We start from the raw sequence: 19822 nt of genomic DNA on the forward strand, positions 1-19822 counted from the left end.
AGGGGTGGGGGGGCTGTGGTCTTCTGCCCATCTGAGGGTAAAACTCAAAATTTAGTGGGAGGACCTTGGGGCCGCATTTCAAAGGGGAACTGTTTCCATAGGTCATAGAACCTTTATTGCTTTGAGCTTCACAAGTGTGTGTGTGGTCCCCAAGTCATGGATCAAAGTTTGTTAAGCCCAATCCGTTCTCGTCGACTGATTTTTTTATTTTTAGATCTGGCTTTCTCTATTTTTTTTTTAATTGTTATCCCTCATTCTCTTTGTGGTCTATGTTTCTTTAGTAATTTACCACTCATTTCAATTCTGGTGTTGGAGTCCATAGAACAGCGGAGCTTTGGGAGGGTCCTTCCTCCGCAAATGAACTTTACTTAGTTTATTTTTATATGGGGTATGACGGCTGGTTTCTGGGGATATCCTTAGTAAAAAATGGTCGACCGGTTTCGATGATTGCAATTCATCTTCAGAACCGTAGTTTTATAAAATATGAGAACAGAATGAAAAGTACGACAAATAGAAGGGGCCCGCAACAAGAACGAAAACACTAAACAGGATCGACGGGCAGAATATATTAAAGACAAACAGGAGATATTGCTTAGGCAAACGAACAGCACAAAAAGCGCATCCGTTAGGTGGACTTGGAAATCTTCAGCTCCCCATTTAAATGAGGAAAACTAGCAACTAGACAAGAAGTTAGACAGTAGGAATAACCTCCAGACAAAAAAAAAAAAATCAATAGAGTTGAAGCCAACCGTGAAAAAAAATCTATGGATATGGCGTCTTGGAACACCAGAGGCTTTTACTCATCTAATGACAGAGCAATGTAAAATTAAGTAGATGGGATATAATTTGCCTTCAGGAGACATGACTCCTAAAGAAACCAGAACTGGATGGATACACTATCGTCAGTACCCCGGCAAAAAAAAGGATTAACGGGGAGACTGACTGCTGGCTTACTAACAGCAATAAGATCAGGCAGTGGTCTGGAGGTGCTGGAACAGCTGCAAACAACTTACCTATTCCAAGTGCTTTTACTTTCTTGGAAGCACAGAGGCCACGCCACTGGGGAGAAGGAAGAATCCTCTTAATGAATACTTATTGGAATCCTGAGGTTATCACCAATGATGTCTACATAGAATCCCTGACTAACAACTTACATGAAGCAAGCGTAAACTACTGGTACAACTACACAATAATAACAGGAGACTTCAACGCCATCTGTCCTGGGATTGGGAACCAAAGATCCCATCCGAGTAATTCGGCGAAAGTGCTTCAGAGAGGTAGATGTTTAGAACAAGCACTTGCAGTAAGAGATCTCCACAATTTACACTGTCCAAGATCAAAAGCAAACTTGGACATACCTGTGAAGACTGGACGGGGGCGTCTGTACTTCCGATCTCTATATGGTAGAGGAGAGGCACAGAGGACCCCAGCCAAGATTCTCCATTATTGGTAACGTAGTCGAGCAATCAAGGCCTAGCTTCTCAGGAGGTGATGCAGGCTGGTTCTGAAGTACAGTGTAGTCCCCGAAACCCCACAAAGGAATGTCCACACACTATTACTGAAAACAGTCTTTATATAATTAATATTCAAAGGTATGTACACGATCACAATAACGCACTTTGTACTCGGAAATCAACAATGATAAATATATACAATTCTAAAGTGGTACCACCAATGTTATCAAATCTCATTAACGTGCATCAACTGTACGGTTAAAATGTCACAGATCAATAACGAGGAAACCAGCAATAGAGATAGGAAGGAACGTAAGATGGTTGAAACAATAGGCAGAATACCGGCCCCTACCGATCGACACAGTTCTGTGTGGAGATCCCCACCCACCCCACCTGGGCAACCTGTAAAATAAAGATATATAGCACAAGCCCAGTCCATATTGTTCAATAGCCTTATTTCCTCCTATTAAGGTTTTACCCCCCCCCCATCCCCCAATGTACCTGGTGGAGTAGAGTTCTTCGAAGACGTGTCGAATGATCCTTCTTGAGCGACTCCCTTTAAAGCAGGAGCCACGGATCGTTGAGGCGTCGAAGATGGTGAACTTGTCGACGGCGAAGGGTGCCGAGACCCCGATGTCGATCCAGGTGGTGCTGGTCAGCGACGTCTTGCGAGGATGAGGTGTGCGGGGCACCTCAGCAACGGATTGTTCAGGACCGCAAAGAGTTTCAGAAGAACTGTGGCCCAACAAGGGCGTCGAGTCGAAGGCTTTGTGGCCTTCAGGTGGCCGGGAACCCACCGGCAGATTCTCCTCGGCGCGTTGGTCGTCCTGGACTTTCTCCGGCGGGCCAAAGCGGTCGACGTTGCGGGCAAGGCCGTCCTTGGATTCAAATGTTCTTAGGCAAAGGAGCGGGTGGCTCCGGTCGTCGGCGGCACGGTGTCAAGTGGTCCCCACGGCTAGGCAACACAACTTCAACAGGCCTCCAGCGGTTACACAAACCTGCGAACCCTGGTCGACGGCAAGAGACTTCGACAGCGGCGAAGTACGGGTGCTTTGCTTCGTTCTCCTCAGCGGTCCCGTCACCTTTCGAGGGTCTGACTTCCAGGGAGCTTCGGCGAAGGTTAGCGGTGCTAGATGGTCCCTCGGAGCACAGGAAGAGGGCGCCTTACCAGGTCCTCTCTCGGATCAGTCCTTGACGAGTTCGGCAGCTTTCAGATCAGGTTGAAGCAAATGCAACAGCAAGTCTTCGTCTTCCAGCTGGGCGTCGAGGATCAGCAGTTTGTTACTCTTCAAGTGTAGACACAGCTTCTGAACAATTTCCAGTGGTGAGAGGTCCCCAGATATACTATCTTGTCTCTCATCCACACTGCTGGGTCACCCTCAGCAGCCAATCATGCAGAAGGGCATTCATGCAGTCAGCCAATCAGGCACACAGTGCATTCAGGCCATCCTCCTCCCTCTCAGACACTCACAACAAGGAATGTGGATTGGGACAAGTACCCAGCCATTCAACACTACACACTGCATTCAGGCCAGTTTCGGGCAGGGCTGTCTCAGTCTGTCTCCCATACCAGGAACCAGACAGCCACAACAAGAAGTGCATATTGATCACACTCCATTCACCCTGGTCCCACCCACAGGAGGTACCCACAACATACAGTCACTGGGAAGGCTCCAGTCAGTCTGGACTGGACTTCACAACACCATATATGGAACTTCCACCCAACAGCCAGTCAGGGGGAAGGGACAGAGTCGGGGCTTCCCAGGACTTTGGGAAAACAGGGTGACAGGCAAAAGAAAGCAAGAGGCCACAGGGGCCATCTTGTTTTCCATCAGGAATCAACTGATTCCAATGGCAGGGCCTGGGTATCCCAAAATGGAGGATACTCCGCGTACCTGTCAAATTCAGCATGGATCTGCCACCAGCCCATACCCTGCTCTGCGGGCCACCCACAGGTGCCCAAAAACACACTAGGGGCACAGGGTTGTACCCCCACCCATGGGTGCCGTAAGGGGATCCCACGGGTCTGTTCACCAAACCAAAAGAGAGCTGCACCGCCAGGAGTCCCACATGAACTCCTGCGCGGAAAATATGACAGAACACACGATAAAAAGGCAGTAAAGGACAATGATACGGAGGACCTGTCCCTCTGATGCATTTCCAGCATCACAATACCAACGTGGCAAAGAGGTGATCAGACAGGTACTATTGACCATACGTTTGTATCAAAAGAACTTTTAGGGCTGATGAATAGATTCTCAGTAGAAAAAACAAAAAACAGTTACCATGATTTATCATACGCTAGCTGGATTAACTATCAGAAACTGAAACATTGGTATAAGCATGATCTTGAAGTGAATGCGAGGGGCATCTGCCTCAAGCTTACAGGGAATTCTATCATCGAGCTCACGAAGAACTATACTGTAATGTGCAACACAAACATCAGGAGAGGGGAAAACAAAAGGTATCTTGAAGTATACACCACTCCTACAGCACTTCATGGTAAAGAGGATGAACATATCCCCTCAGACGGACCATCAACATGCTTACAACCGGGAAGTAGTTGTAAAAAGAAGAACTTTAAGAAAAATAAAAAGAATGGCAATAACATCTGGCCTGCCAGAGAATAAGATGAGATGGAACAGAGCCTGCAGGGAATATAAATCCTGGCTACAGCAAAAAAGCCTACCTATACCAGAATGATGCAGAAATCATGCTGAAAACATTATGTAGGCGAAAATCCAAAGATTTTTGGTCTCTCATAAATGGAGCGAGCGTCAACACAAACGCACTGCATAATAACGTAAGTGAAACCAAGTGGATATCTCACTTTGAGAAACTATACAGCCCAGTTAACAATGCAAACTGTAGGAACCAAAGTGAAATTACCCAAAAATTGAAGAAAACTTTCTGGGATATCCCGTACAGTGAAGACATTTGGCTACAAATTAAGAAGCTAAGCAACTCAAGGGCTCCGGGACCTGATGGGATAGCGAATAGTGACCTAAAATAAAACCCAGAGCTGTGGTCATCATTGATCAGCAAACTATTCAAGAAATGTAATCAAGAACAAAACATCCCGGAATCTTTGAGCATGGCTATAGTGGTCCCAATTTTCAAGCGAGGTGATCGAGCGAATCCAGCGCATTACTGCCAGATCTCACTTTTGGACGTCATTGGAAAAATGTTTGGAAACTTTGCATTGGAAGCATTCCAAACTTGGCTGAAAGGAGAAAACAGATCCGACCCCTTTCAAACGGGCTTCGTCAAGAACGCAGCGACCACTCTGAATATACTAATGCTGAGCATAATAAAAGCAAAGGTTGTTCAAACGGGACAATGAGTGCATATGGCTTTTATTGACCTGGTCCAAGCCTTTGACCAGATCAATAGACATTTACTATGGGAAAAGCTGGAACATCTAAACTGCCCCGAGTTAATACTAGCTCCAATTATCGAGACACAATGATGAAGGTATGGCTAAATCGAGCGGGCCTCCTGTCGGAAGAAATTAAAACATCAAGGTGTTTTAAAGAGGGCTGCCCCCTTGCGCCCACACTGTATAATGCCTATATTGTGGACTATTCAAACACTGAGGATAAGGTGAGATGCTTCCCACCGAAGAAGGGAGGGGAACCGGTATCGCATCTCCTTTACGCAGATGACATTTTACTAGACCTTACAGCAGTGGGATTAGAGAGGCAATTGTCCAATTTGGCAGACTATTTGAAGAAAAACAACCTTCAAACAGCAAAAACTAAGGTGATGACATGGGAAACCTCGGTCAGACCTAAAAAAAAACAGAATTGGTTTGTAGAGAGTCAAAAACTGGAAAGAGTCGACACCTTTAAATACTTGGGAGTCACATTAAGCAATAATCCAAATGAGAAACCTATGCAGGACATGCTTTGGTCCAAAATGAAAGCTTCGACTACACAAGCGAAAATGATCGAGAAATAGGGGACATTTTCGCTCATGGCAGCAATAACCTTCTACAAAGCAAAGTTGGTCCCTGCAATATCATACAGAACTGAGGCCATGCCTTCCCTACAGGACAGCCTCTGGATTAAACTGGAGCGCTATTTCTGGAGGCAAGTGCTTGGATTGTCAAAGAGTACTCCCATGCCACTCAGACGTGAACTATGTCTCTCTTTACTAAAAGCGTTCAGAGAGGAATATGCTGATGTTGTATCGTAAGATCATACAGGCCAATAAGCCAAAAGCCCTCTACTTGATTGGGAAAGAAATGAAGGATAATATTCGACTCCTGACAGAGTGGGAAAATCAAAACATTACATTATTGAACGAGATTGATGCCTCGATAGACCAGCTTGTAAGAAACCCAGCCAGTGTATCCAAAAAAAACTTTTGGAATTGGATTGGTTTGCCACTGGCGAGATCGCCAACTATGGTTTAACTAAGCAATTCCCTACAACAGCCAAGAGACTAAATGGGACTAGAAGCTATCTGGAAAAATTCCCGGATAAAACCTGCAGCAGGTTCTTTTTAAGATTTCATCTAAACCAACTTAAAACAAACGAAGTACTGTTGGCAAGAAAACAAACTACAACAGATAAATGCAGATTCGGTAAAAAGGAAGATGAAGTGCAAACAAGTAGAGCTGCGAAGGAATACACCAAATCAGAAATACAGCTTTGGGAAAAATAATGGCAGCTTTTACAACTAACAGAAGATGAATGGTGGAGAATACTGTCAAATGGCGACGATACTCGCTGTGTGATTGGGGTAACTTCTTTTAAGAACCATTGATTTGGAGCAAAAATCTGGATGAAATACGGAGGCTTACAAGGTAAGACTAAAGAAGATCAGGAGTCTGGACTCCTAAGCGTCCTGGCATTTGCAAACCATAAAAGCCCCAGGTTCAGGGGCTTAATAATAAATACTACTTAAGAGACTTTGGAAGGGCCAATAATTGATTTTGATTAACTAAAGTGATGATTTTGTTGGTTTCCCCAACTCAATGGACTCGTTCTCTGGCAGGGAGGGAGCTTTTATGGATTTTATGGATTTTATGGATCTGAAGTTTTGTAAAAATGGTTAATTCAATTAAAACAATAAAATAAGAAAAATAGTTTTGAAAAAGGTCTTGGGTAGGTGTATGAAATGATGCAAAAGCCTTGGAAGGGCAATCATTTTTAATTGTGCTGTCCTGCCCATTAGCGAGAGGGATAGTTGGTCCCAGAACTTCAATGCCATCAAGGGCCCTTAGGGTATGGTTATTATGTTCCAGAGTGTGGTCATGGTATATATCGCTCCATATGTAGCGAAATGTAGAGATGGACCATTTCAAGGGCAGTATCGGGAGTTTGCTGCATTGTGGTCAGTCCCGCTATTGGAAACAGGGATGATTTTTCCAAACTAATCGTAATGACTGAAAGTTGTGAGAAATGTGTGAGGGTTTATAGTAGGAGGTCAAGGTTATCTTACGGGTTTTGCACATATACAAGCAAATCAGCGTATTATATTCTGTCCTCATGTTGCCACCGGTTCCATAGTCAGAATATATACTAGTGGGAATAAGGGGCAACCTTGTCTGGTGCCCTTTTCTAGTACCCAGGGGCTTGAAAAGGGTCTACCCGTCTTAACTCTTGCTGTGAGTTTAGTACATATTAGTTCAACTCATCTTATGTAATTTGGGCCAAAGTCGAACATGTGCAGCATAGCAAGGGTTGGGAGTTAGTTATTGTGGAGGTTTTATTAGAGTTCGCAGTCCTTGTTAGGATTAAAGTCTTGCACTTTGTGCATTTTTTTGGCAAACTCATTACTGGCAACACTTTGCACTGCTTGAATTGACTACATTTTGGAAAACTGCTTTTTGCAGACTATTTCACATAACATTTTCCTGGCGACAGGACCGGGATTGCAGTATCCCCTGGACAGCAGAATGAATTTTTCATTGTAAAAATGAGTTATGTGCTTTTGATTTATATGGACAGAACATTTATTCATGTAGATCTTTGGTATTTAATAATTTCCTGTGTTGCTAAAGACTAACCGCAGTTGGTGTCTATAGACAAGGATTTGAATTCTGTTATACAACCATAACAGGTGGGTTGTATAAGCATCAATGCAGCTGCAAGACTTGTTGCCATTTAAAAAATAATTCTCTATTAAACTTACAATCCAGTTTATTGTACCTAGTCAAGTTACCAGTTTCTCTGCTTTTAATATCCTAATGTAATTATCCCTAGAAAAAAGCAGGCTAAAAAAGCAGGCTAGATGGAGTTATGTCTAAAATGATCATTGCAAATTTGCCCTCAAGTACATGAAAACCTTACAATTCCTAGAACCGCTTTAAATCTGTGCACTCATTTAGCTTTTCCATGTCTGGTAATGGTGTGAAGTCCAGACACCAAAACTTCAAATATCTAGATTGTGCTAAAGACCGATGTCAACCTGTGTCACTGTCCTTGATCTTATTTTCCGAAGGTCATGTCTGATGTATAAGAAGAACAGGCGCAGTCAGAGCTGAAGGGCTACAGGAGCTATGCCAAGAAAGACTGGAGTAGGCATAGATGTGTTCCCGTCAAGAAGAAGGCACCAGCACCCAAGGGATTTGTATGTGTTGCCTAAACTGTAGTAAAAGTATATGAACTGAATTAAAAGAAAACACTGATACTTGTGTTTCTTGAATAGGGCAGCTCTGGTCGCAGTCAAAACTAAATTGGATGGTTTATGAAAGAGTTAGAAAACATTGATTGTACATGAGCAGAAGAAATTAAAAAATATCCTCGGTACATTCTTCTATTAGTATTGACAACCCATATGGTCAGGTTAACTAATGTGCATGCCCACACACCGTTCTGCACGGAGAAAAGATTTATTTTCTCTTCTAGCTTCACAATACGCAGTCCGTGATTTTGCAAGTAGCTCTCCAAACAAACTCTTAACCCAGCCACATTCTGTACTCAGGTTAGTTTCGATTGCTTCTTTGGCCCCTTTATCCATAAACCGACTTAAATCCACCTTTTCAAGATTTGCATGTTTCTTGTGGCACATTATGCATCGAGCAATCTTTCAATAGTAGATCGGTCAAAAAATGTGAAACTCAATACTCTATATGTTGCTAGTTTTTCTAACATTACTTTCTCATTTTTTTAATACTGATGGTAGGAAGTGAATTGGTAAAAATGTTAATCAGTAGTGGTTTGCTTACTTGATTTTTCACGATTTTACATCTTCCCTCACCAGTCTTCCATGCTTTTTTGATAAACATTCTTCTCCTGCACTAGGTCATGGGTAGATCATAAGTCTATCACAGTTTCATTCCAGGACTCACCATCCATGAATAGAAATGCAATAATTCAGGGGGAAACAAATATACAAGAGGGGGACAATGTATGTATTACCCCAATGTGGGTCATGCTTACCTCTACAAAGGGACAACAACTGTAGGACCCTGTGTGTGTCTCTAGGCAGCTGTATTCAGATGGGCACGTAGCCTTGTTTGGACAAAAACTTCCTGAAATATCATTCAAACTCCCAGTCTGTATCATACGCAATGAATCACGAATCTCCTGCAAGACAAAAATCACAAGTGGATTTAAAAAAAAAAAAGAACATTAATACATTATCCGGATACCCTTTCCTTTATAAACTGCTAAGTTGGGGGACATTGAGGCACCCTGCCTAGTTATTTGCTCAAACTGGGGTTAGAAACAGTCTTATTTTTATGTGCAGCTCCACCAGGGAGCAGCTGCTGAACAGTAGTTCTAACATTCATTCACTACCTAGTTCCATTCGCCAGGTGCTTAACATGCAAGGACACATCCTTGTAGGGTGCAGTGCTCTGCTGATAAAGGTTATGTATTTGTGGACACACCTTTCAGGGGCGCAAGCACATTTTATTGTTGGACAGTTTTGCCTGCCACTAATCAACAGTCACCTGCTTCGGTGGCTTACATGGAGGCTGTGAACCACAGTTTAGATATTTCGTAATGGTATATTGGAGCTCCCGCCCCAAAGGGAGGGTCAGGGTAGTAACTTTGCGACAAAAAGGGGCCCCCAGACCTGGGACAGGTGTAGAACCCTCCTTGACAAACTTCTCACTACAAACACCACCTACACAGGAACCACACTGTTAGTCGTAACTGTCAAATCTGATTCTCTCCTAGAGTCACCTGCGATTCACTGTCTCATAGCACATATGTATGTCCTCCACAACCTAAATACGGGTCACCACACTGCCTGCTACGGTAAAGGACCCTGAACTACACAAAGTCCAATTGAATACATGCGATACCTGGGTCCTGGAAGTCAAAAAGCATTTCTCTCTTCACCCAGTCCACAGCAAACCTATGGGGGAAGACAAAAACAAACTGCCAGCTGGCACCAACATGACAAGAGGGTTAGATGTCCATTGTATGAAGGGAACATGGATAAAGGGTGGTGTCAGTGCAAGAAGACCGACAGGGTGCAGGGGCTGGACAGTGCCACCGCACCTAGGCGCAAAAGAGGGTAGCGCCACTTCCCAAAAACTCCCATTAATGTTTTAAATAGAACCAGCTGTCACTGGTTGACAATAGTGCAACTATAGACCGGCATCGAGCTAGAGACAACCTGTCTGGAGAGAAAGGTGGGCCGGGTTGGGAAGGGCCTTGCAACACGGGTTGCAGTAGAAGATGACACCAAGCTGCTTAAGCATGCACAAGTGCTGTATGCATTTCATTTCCAAAGAGTGTTTTCTGCAGAAACCTTTCAAGATATTCACTGCCTGTGCAGAAAGCAGCTGCAATGCACCCACTTTTAGACAGTATTCGGAGTTTACAAGGATTGTATATGTTCAGTGTGTTATCATGGTGGGCGGGGGCTGGTTAGGGTGAGATGGCATCAGAACTGTATATAAATTCAGGGTATGTTGAAGTAGCAACTGGTAGCAGAACCCCATTAATTATTTTACAGCTGCAGCGAAACGGACAGGGGAGAACTACTGGGGCTTAGCGTCCTGCGAAAATTGCCCCTCACCACAACACAGAATGGTCAGGTTTTACACAATGAAAATGTTAGATTAGAAAAGAGGCTAAATTTAGTCAGTTAGATTTCAACAGTACACTTCCTTTGCAGAACATCCCTCATTTAGGGAGAGGGTGGAGGGCCTGGTCAGCGGTATCCCATCTCTTTCTTGCATAATTCCATTTCCCCTCCATGCGAATGACCTCGCCAGAGATGGATTGCACCACTATATGGCATCTCACGCCGACATCGGCTCTAAATATCAGGCATAATGGAGGCTCACTTTCATAAAACATGTCACTTATTGTGGGTCACTGGCCCTGGCTATGTACCGAACAGGGGTTCATGTAGCTCGCTCAATTTGTGCAAACCAATTGTGGCTTTTCGCAGCTCAGCTTCCTCTAATAAACCGCTACTCTGCACAGTACTACGCTTCTAGCGAAGCCTGCTCAAGCAATCCGCAGACCGGCATACCTCAGCAGGATCATGGGCTTTAACAGTAAATTTGCCATGAAGCATCAGGGCACCAGTAAAGAACACCAATTCCAGGAACAGTGCCGATATAACAAAGCGGGCAGTTAAAATGCACAAGTGCCCCTTTGAAACACAAATAATTACTAGCTGCGCATTAGAGAACATACATAAAAATGTCGTAATTTCCCAAAATAATTTGCTGAAGTAGGAAGCCATGCCACAGTGAATCCTACTGACTCCCCGTTAGTAAGCACTTTAAGGCAACGGTGCCACTGTTTCCTATCAGAATTCACAACAGGAAGCACTTCTAAACATCAAACTGCATCACTTGCACTTCGAAATTAAAGAATTTTGGTAAGAGTATTTTAGTACAGAATCTTTGTCCTTGGAGTGCAGCGGGATGATCTTGAATTTCAAAGACACTCGGTTTTGCAAAGAAAGATTCTCTGTAACATGTCTTCCCATACTCGCCAACTGGATGGACCACTTCTGCGGCTAATTAAGTCTGCTGCAGATCTCCATGGACACTGGCAACTATTACAATAAATATATGTACGTAATGTCTGAAAGACCAATCTGACTTTACAGCATTTAAGACTACTATTGGAAGATGAATCGATCTTGTAAAGGACTCGAAGTCTTCGCTCCAGACTGCAAAGTGGTACAGATTAAGTGAGATCGTTCCATGGCGAGGAGTAATGCAGGAGCAAAACAGGAACTAAGTATGAAGACAGTGAAGGAGGAGACGGCGCTGCTGGAGGCAGCGCGTAGAGAAGGATCAGAAAATGAAAGCGCAAGTATAATTATGGCAAAGGGTGGTGCAACGTTTAGAATGAATCATTCGGATTAGCATTTGCCACCAAAGTGCCAATCCAAGGTTACAGGCTCTGGGGAAACATGCCTTTTCCAGCGTGGCCAGTATAGCAAAAGGTTTTTAGAAGCAAAGATTCATGGTTTACATTTAAAAAAATGATTCAATTTGCATACTATGCTGCAGCTTAGTGACCAGTATTGGCAAGGAGCAAAATCTTAAAAACACATTTAAAGAGAGGCCCATCAATTATATGCTACCTTCAGCCGAGTGTATACATTACTAGCAAGGTGGTTATGGGTTATCTATCATACACTGAACAGAAGCAAGCCGACAGAGGGAGAAGTAGGAGACTTAACAGAAAGGGTAACTGTGGGCTGGCCACTGGAAGGTGCTGAAAGGAGACAAACATGTATACACTTATATTTGTGGATAGATGGTTGCTTTACTCTGTTGCAAATTTCCATTTTACAATTGTGACTAAGATTTGAATTAAATATGGAAATAAATATTGAGAGCAGGTAGCTGGTTAGTGGCAATGGACTACATAGTCCAAGAATTAAAAGAAAAAAAAAAGGCCACAATTTGGGATATCGTGCTTAGTTTACAAATGATAGTCACCTACTCAAAGGCTGAGCCATTAATGTCTGGGATTTGAATGATCGAGTTTAATGAAAGCCCATGCAAAACCAGGCTTACATTTTTTAAAGACCCAGGATTTTTTGACAAGAGGGATTCTTATAGCTAGCGGAAGCACCAATAGCCCTTAAAATGTTGCAGAAATTTAAGTGACAGTTAGAAGTCAGGAGGTGCGGCTTAACTGAGGAAGTGAGGGACGCATCTTTGTGGACACATGACCACTGGTGAACAAAATCAAATTGTGCTACAGCCTACAAAACAAGACCCACGATTCAGCTTGTATCTTCACTGAGGTTACACCACCACTGCTTGCTAGCCGTCACGTCTGTTAGGTAAGAAAATAACAATGCTAATGAATCTGGCCTCAGATCCAGCATGGGTTTCATTCCCTCTAAAGCTGCCAAGAGAAGTCCATGGCGATCTCACCGTTTTTTCTTTAAAGTACCGAGTAATACACAGATTGCTGGAAAATACCTCAAGCCTGTTTCAGAAAAAATTAATACCAATGCAGTTTATGGAGGTTAACTAGCAATTCATTTTCCTAGTTTGTACTCAGCTATATTGCATAACGAAAGAAACACCTCATTATTGTACTCGTGTGATCTTCAAAATTAAGTTCTGGTAATTTTAAAGAAATTGGACTGAAAAGGTCGAAACTAGCAGCAACAATGGCAGGTTTATAAAAAAGGAGGTCAAAGATCAACTTTGTAATGGTAAGGTAATCATATGTTCTTGGTTGGCTTGCTCAGGTAGCAAAGTAAGCTGGTTGTACATGTATTTAATAGAAGAACAAGTTACTTTCTTACCTGGTAACGTTCTTTCGATGGGATGGTCCGACGACGTATTCCATATCTATGACATCTATTCACCACAGCTGTGCTGCTTCTGCGTCCTGCGTCGATGACGTCGATGCGCCGTCGTCGAGGACCTCCTCCGACGTCATCCGATGTGATAAGTAGGACGCACGACGCCCATAGCCTCAGTTGTAGTTTTTTCCCCCAGAACGTGTGACATTAGTCAACTGCCAGTCAGACACAAAGCCTTGCGGAACGTAAGCTGCAATCGCAAAAGAAATTCTGCAGCGGGGAAGGCAGGGCGGGAGCGATATGGAATACGTTGTCGGACCATCCCATTGAAAGAACGTTACCAGGTAAGAAAGTAACTTCTTCGAGGGGATTGGGTCCTCCGACGTATTCCATATCTATGACAGACTCCCAAAGCAGTACCAGAGCAAGGAGGAGGGAAAGAATTTAGAATCAAAATTTAGAATAGCCAATCAAATAGCAGAGCAAAGGACCGCCTTGCCAAAGGCCAGATCCTGTGCTCGGATGGAATCGAGGGAATCGTGACGTACAAATATATGTACTGAAGCCCAGGTGGCTGCATCACAGATGTTGCAAATAGGAACACCCCTCTGCAGGGCAGTAGATGCAGCCATACCCCTGGTAGAATGGGCCCGCAAGCCAGCCGGTGGGTCCTTACCCGCCAAGCGGTAACACTCCGAGATGGCCAAAATAATCCAGCGAGACAAAGTCTGTTTCGTCACAGCTTGCCCCAAACGCTTTCCAGCGTAACCAATAAAGAGTTGATCGTCCACTCTGACCCGGGACATGCGTGAAACATAAAAGCTTAAAGTTCTCCTAGGATCAAGCCTATGGAGCCTCTCCTCTTCCTTACCAGGATGCGGATGAGGATGAGGATAGAATGCCGGAAGAACAACCTTCTGGGCCAAATGAAATTCTGTCACTACCTTCGGAAGAAAAGAAGGACGAACTCAAGGACAACCCTGTCCTTGTGAAATACAGTGAAGGGTGGCTTAACTGAAAGTGCCTGTAACTCACTCTGCGAGCGGAAGTAACCGCAACTAAAAACACAGTTTTCAGAGTTAACAGCCTCAAAGGGCAAGAATGTAAAGGCTCAAACGGAGCACCCATAAGAAACATAAGAACAAGGTTTAAATCCCAACCGGGCACCAGGAAAGGTGACGGAGGGAACACATTAGTGAGCCCTTTCAGAAACTGAAATTAAAGGGATTTAAAAGTAAGAACACTGACGAGCGCTTAAAGATGGACAGCGCCACCAGGTAACCTTTAATGGTACCCACTTGCAAGCCCCTGTGGGCCAAAGAAAGTAAAAAGGACAGAACCATGGGGATGTCACATGCAAAAGGATCCACATTCTGAACTCTGCACCAGTCGCAGAACTTACGCCAACGGTACAGAGACTTTGTTGCTGGCCTTCGGGCCGAAAGCAACACCTCCATCACGTCTTCAGGGAGGTCCCAATCCTTATACCTCAACCTTTCAGAAGCCAAGCGTGAAGGTTGAGGGATCTGACCTCTGGATGGAGAACCTGACCCCCCTCCCGTGAGAGCAGATCGTCTCGGTAGGGAAGACGACGTGGAGGGCAGATGGACAAGTCGAGAAGGTCCGGGTACCACGTCCTCCGAGCCCACGCCGGAGCAATGAGGATCATCCGGGAACCGAACTTCCGTAACCTCCGCAGCACTTGCGGGATGATGGGGACTGGAGGAAACGCGTACAGCAGCGGGAATGACCACTCCACCACGAACGCGTCTCCTAAGGCTCCTTTTGGAGGAAATTCCCGCGAGCAAAACCTTTCGCACTTCCGGTTGACACTGGAGGCGAAGAGATCCACTTGAGGGGTCCCCCAAAGGGCGAAGATCTCCAGGAGAATCTCCTGAGCCAACTCCCACTCGTGAGAGATCGCGCTCTGCCTACTCAGAGCGTCCGCCGTCACGTTTGTCTCCGGCCAGATGAACTGCCGAGATCGAAACTTCCTGCTGGATGGCCCAGAACTCGAGCTGCATCGCCTCCCTGCACAGAGGAAGTGACCCTGCCCCCCCCTTTTTGTTGAGGTAGTGCATGGCCACTGTGTTGTCCGTCAGGATCAGGACACTCTTTCCTCGCACAGTCGGCAGAAAAGCCTTCAGGGCTAGCCTGACGGCCCTCAGCTCCAACAGATTGATATGGAGTCTGGACTCCGGAGACCAACGACCGCTGACTGTCAGCCTGTTGGCATGAGCTCCCCATCCTGTGAGGGATGCATCCGGCACGATAGTTACCTCCGGCCAGGGAAGCCAAAATGGAGCCCCCTTCTTCAAGTTGCCTTTGACGGCCCACCACAGAAGGTCCCGGGCGACCGAGGGCGGCACCTGAAACGGGTCCGACATCCTGCCGGAGTACTGCGACCATTGCGTCTTGAGTGCCCACTGCAAAGATCTCATCCGCAGGCGGGCCTCTGGCACCAGAAGAATGCAGGATGCCATGAGGCCGAGCAACCTCCAGAACTCGAAATCTGGGAGCGTCTGGGCATGCTGAAACTTGTGCACCATCTGCTGAATGTGAAGAGCCCTCACCTGGGGAGGAAAACACTGCCCCAGGGAAGTGTCGAGCACTGCTCCGATGTACTGGAGCCGCTGTGTTGGCGTCAAATGGGACTTCTTTAAATTGAGGGAGAAGCCCAGCCTGTGAAGGGAGTGGCAGGTGACGGACAGATGATCCAGGACTTGCTCGGGAGAGCTCCCCCTGATCAACCAATCGTCCAGGTAGGGGTAGACGTGAATCCCCCCTTGCCTGAGATGCCCTGCCACCACCACCATGAGCTTGGTGAAAACCCTCGGGGCGGAGGTCAATCCGAATGGCAGGACCCGAAACTGAAAGTGCGAGTCGCCAACCGCGAACCTCAGGTACTTCTTGTGCTTGGGATGGATCGGCACATGGAAGTAAGCATCCTTGAGGTCGAGTGACACCAACCAGTCCTGAAGCTGAAGGGCCTGGAGGACTTGAGAGAGAGTAACCATCTTGAACCTGTCCTTCCTGAGGAGTTTGTTCAAACCCCGCAAGTCCATGATGGGTCTCAATCCCCCGTCTTTCTTCGAAATCAAAAAATAAGGGGAATACCATCCCTTGTTCCTCTCCGCTACAGCCACCAGTTCTATGGCGCCTTTCTCCAGCAGGGCTTGAATTTCCTGCGCAAGGAGCAGATCCGGACTCTGCAAAGAGGTTCCCCGGTGGATTGTCGGGAGGCCTGTGCCGAAAGGGAAGACAGTAGCCGTGGGTTATGATCTCCAGAACCCACACATCTGAAGTAATGGCTTGCCACTCTACAAGATGCTGCGCCAGCCTTCCCCCAACCGGCGAACCATGGGACATGGCCTCATGACTGAGTGGGAGCGGCTGCGGCGTTACCTGAGGGCAAAGAGGCAACTGACCGAGCAGCCTTGGCACCACGGGTACCCTGTCGTCCACCTCTGGTACCCCTGCGTTGGCCTCTTTGACTGCCAGCTCCTCTCGCTTTACCGAAGGACGAGTAATAGCGAAAGGAACCACCCCTCCACTGCTGTCCCCTAGGACGAAAAGGCGGAGGTTGGCGAACTGCAGCGCCCAGCGACTTCGCTGCAGCTTTTGAGGTCTGCAACCTCAAGGCTCTCGACAGCCTTGCTGGCAAAAAGGTGTTCACCATCAAAGGGCATGTTGAGGAGCCGGAACTGCACATCAGGAGCAAACCCCCGACTTCCGCAACCACGCAAACCTGCGTATCACGGTGCTCGCCGCCATGGACCTACTGACGCATTCAGCTAAGTCCAAACCCGACTGAACGGACTCACACATGGCATCCTTACCATCCTGGACCATAGCAAGGAAACCATCCCGTTCGTCCCCTTCGGGAATATGTTCAGCCGCTAACGCAACACAGTTCCACAGAGTGTGTGTGAAACGAGACGAGGCACAAATGGAGTTAGCCGCCTGAAGCGCCATACCACCAGAAGAAAACACTTTCTTCGCACAGCCATCAAAACGTTTGTCGTCCCTATCAGGAGGGATGGTAGGGTACGACGCCGGCTTTGCCGGGGCCGTGGCCGCCTGCACCACCAAACTCTCCGGAGTGGGGTGCCTGGTCAAGTAGCAGGGGTCGCTACTGGCTGGACGGTATTTTCGCAACAAGGATCTGCCCACCGCCGGGAGACTCTCCGGAGCAGTCCAAGCCGCCGCCACCCTTCTCTGTAAAGCCATATGGAACGGCAGTACCGGGTCAGTTGGGGGACCAACATCAAGGATGTCCGTTAGATCATCCTGCACAAACTCCCCTGGGGGAGCAGACCATCCCAAGTACTCAGAAACCCTAGCCATAAGGCGCCGGTACAAGGAATCGGCATGAGAGCCAGACTCAGGCCTACAAAACTCCACCTCCGGAGAGGTGTCCACTGGCATCATGCAGTGACTGCCTCAAATCGTCAAACTGACTATGGCCCGAGACAATTTCATCTGGAACCTGACTAGGAACCAGGCCATCAGAATCCTCATCCGCCTCTGAAATATGTTCCAGGTGGCGAAAAGAAGGCACCCGAGAGTGCTTGCTCTTAACCAGAGCCTTCCTAGGGGGTTCTCCCGTGCCACGGGGTACCTCCGACACGAAAGACGTCCAGCGAATCGGTGCCGGCGTCGAGAGAACAGACATCGGCGCCGAGAGGATCGGCGTCGACGAAATCGGCGTCGACGTCAGATGCCGCGCCGCCAGCGTCGACACAGCCCTCGAAGCCGGAGCCCCGAGCGTGTCCTTCGACGACCTGAGCGTCGACGGCTTAGACGACTTCCTCGGAGCCAGAGCCGGAGCCTCGAGAAAGCCTGTCGACGCCCTCGACGCCTCAGACGTCGATGTCTTCCTCGAAGACCTCACAGGTGCACACGGTCTCGAACGCGTCGAGGACCGGGACCTGGAACGGGTAAGTTGAGAACCAGTCTCCTTGTCCGAACGGGACCTCTCCCGTGACTCGTGCCGACCACACTTGCGAGCGGTGTCTCTCGACCTCTCACGACCGACCCCACTCGGGGGCGCGGACGGCTTAGTACCCTGCGACTCAAGAATCGCCAGCATTTTCTTCCCGAAGGAAGCCCATTCCTCCGGCGTCGCACGGCTGGTGGGGTAAGCGACGTGCCGGGCAGAGTCCTCTGAAGAGGACCTGGAAGACGACCGGTGTCGGCGCTTCCGAGAATGCCTCGAAGAGGCTGAGGAGTGGCGAGACCGACTCCTAGAAGGAGACCCACGAGACTTCCGACGATGACGCGGAGTCACCCCTCGAATCATCCGTCAAAAGCCCCGCAGACTTCGACTTCCGGGGCTTGGACACCCGACCTACCGACAACTTCTTACGTTCGCGTAAGGCTTTGGACGTGAGCGACTGGCAGTCGATAGTCATCCGTGTCGTGGGCCTCCCCGAGGCACCAGAGGCAGGCGTCGTGCGACTCCGTGAAAGGAAGCGCCCCCAATTCAGCACGATCCTCCCCGCAATGAGAGACAATAAGGGACTCTCCCGTAGTGGGAATAAGACCAGGACAGAGTGCGGGTGAGCGTAAGTGGGAGTTTATCCAAGGATAAGGCATGCAAAGAACTCTGCAACCTACGAGAGCGCTCTGCCTGACAATAGCAAAGACAGGCGTATTTCTAATACAAAAAACGTCATCAACACCTAAACACTATAGGGGGCACAAGTCAATTGGGATTGGGTGGTGTCGACTAACTATAGGTGTTGCTGCCGCGGGGTTGGTCTTGGCGGGACGACGTCACTGGTCAGCCTCGTGGGTTGGGTTGGGCCTGGCAGGCCGGCTTGAGGTCATCCGTACGGTGTTGATGTGCTGGGGCAGCCTGTGACAATGACGAATACCTTTCCTGTCTCATTTGCCCTAGGCCATGCACACTACAGTTATTCAGAAAATGACATTTACGTTCATTAATAAATCGCTTCACCAGCTTATCTTCTAAAATAAACACAACACATGAGGAATGCACCTCGTGAGAGGTCTGGTGGTTGTCGGTTGGGGTGAGATTTACCTGTGTCCTATTGACCGGTATTTTAGGTCACGGGACGGGGCTCTGGGACCTAGGCCAAGTGATACATGTCTGTCTGCTGCGTTAGGAGTTATTATATAGATGGGTCTCTGTGTCTTGTCCCAATGATGGGGGTCGTCCTTACACGGGGTCAGGATTCTTGGGGGGTTCGTGGGATTTATGAGGGGTGCTGGTAGATCAGTGGGTTCATCGGTGGGTTTATTACCGTGCTGTAAATAACACAGGTGGCGGGCTGTGGCCTTGGTTGCGGCGCCGGGGCCTCTGACTCTCTGAAGTAACGCCAGCTTGGTTGGGGGAGGTGAGGGAGCGCGGCACAAGTCTTAGCTTTTTTTATCTGGCAGGCTTGGTGGGGTGGGAGAGGGAATGACCTTGCATATACTCACAAAGGTATTTTCCTCGTGCGTTGCTGATCAGTGAAGGCAGGAGTTTTGTACTGTTCTGCCTTATTTTAACGTTATTCAGACACATATATAGATACACATTTCAATTTCGTTACACATTTCTTTAATATAGTCGGTTCCAGTACCTTTTCATTACCTAACATTATGTTCACTACATTGTGTGCGTATTGTATGTACATTAGACGTTATACGAGGGATAT

At 47.1% G+C, this 19822-nt stretch overlaps 1 protein-coding gene across 4 annotated transcripts in view; it reads right to left on the reverse strand.

The window, feature by feature from the left end:
- GRN (granulin precursor) overlaps positions 1 to 19822 on the reverse strand; it is a 906558-nt gene that overhangs the window by 667854 nt on the left and 218882 nt on the right. For all 4 annotated transcript variants that reach the window (XM_069634286.1, XM_069634284.1, XM_069634287.1 and 1 more), the window contains exon 3: positions 8846 to 8992. In XM_069634286.1, coding sequence (XP_069490387.1) covers positions 8846 to 8992 — 147 coding nt within the window. The remainder of the gene's footprint in view (positions 1 to 8845; positions 8993 to 19822) is intronic.

This window comes from Ambystoma mexicanum, chromosome 13 (assembly GCF_040938575.1).
Source record: "Ambystoma mexicanum isolate Mex_15411 chromosome 13, UKY_AmexF1_1, whole genome shotgun sequence".
Taxonomy (NCBI): Eukaryota; Metazoa; Chordata; class Amphibia; order Caudata; family Ambystomatidae; genus Ambystoma; species Ambystoma mexicanum.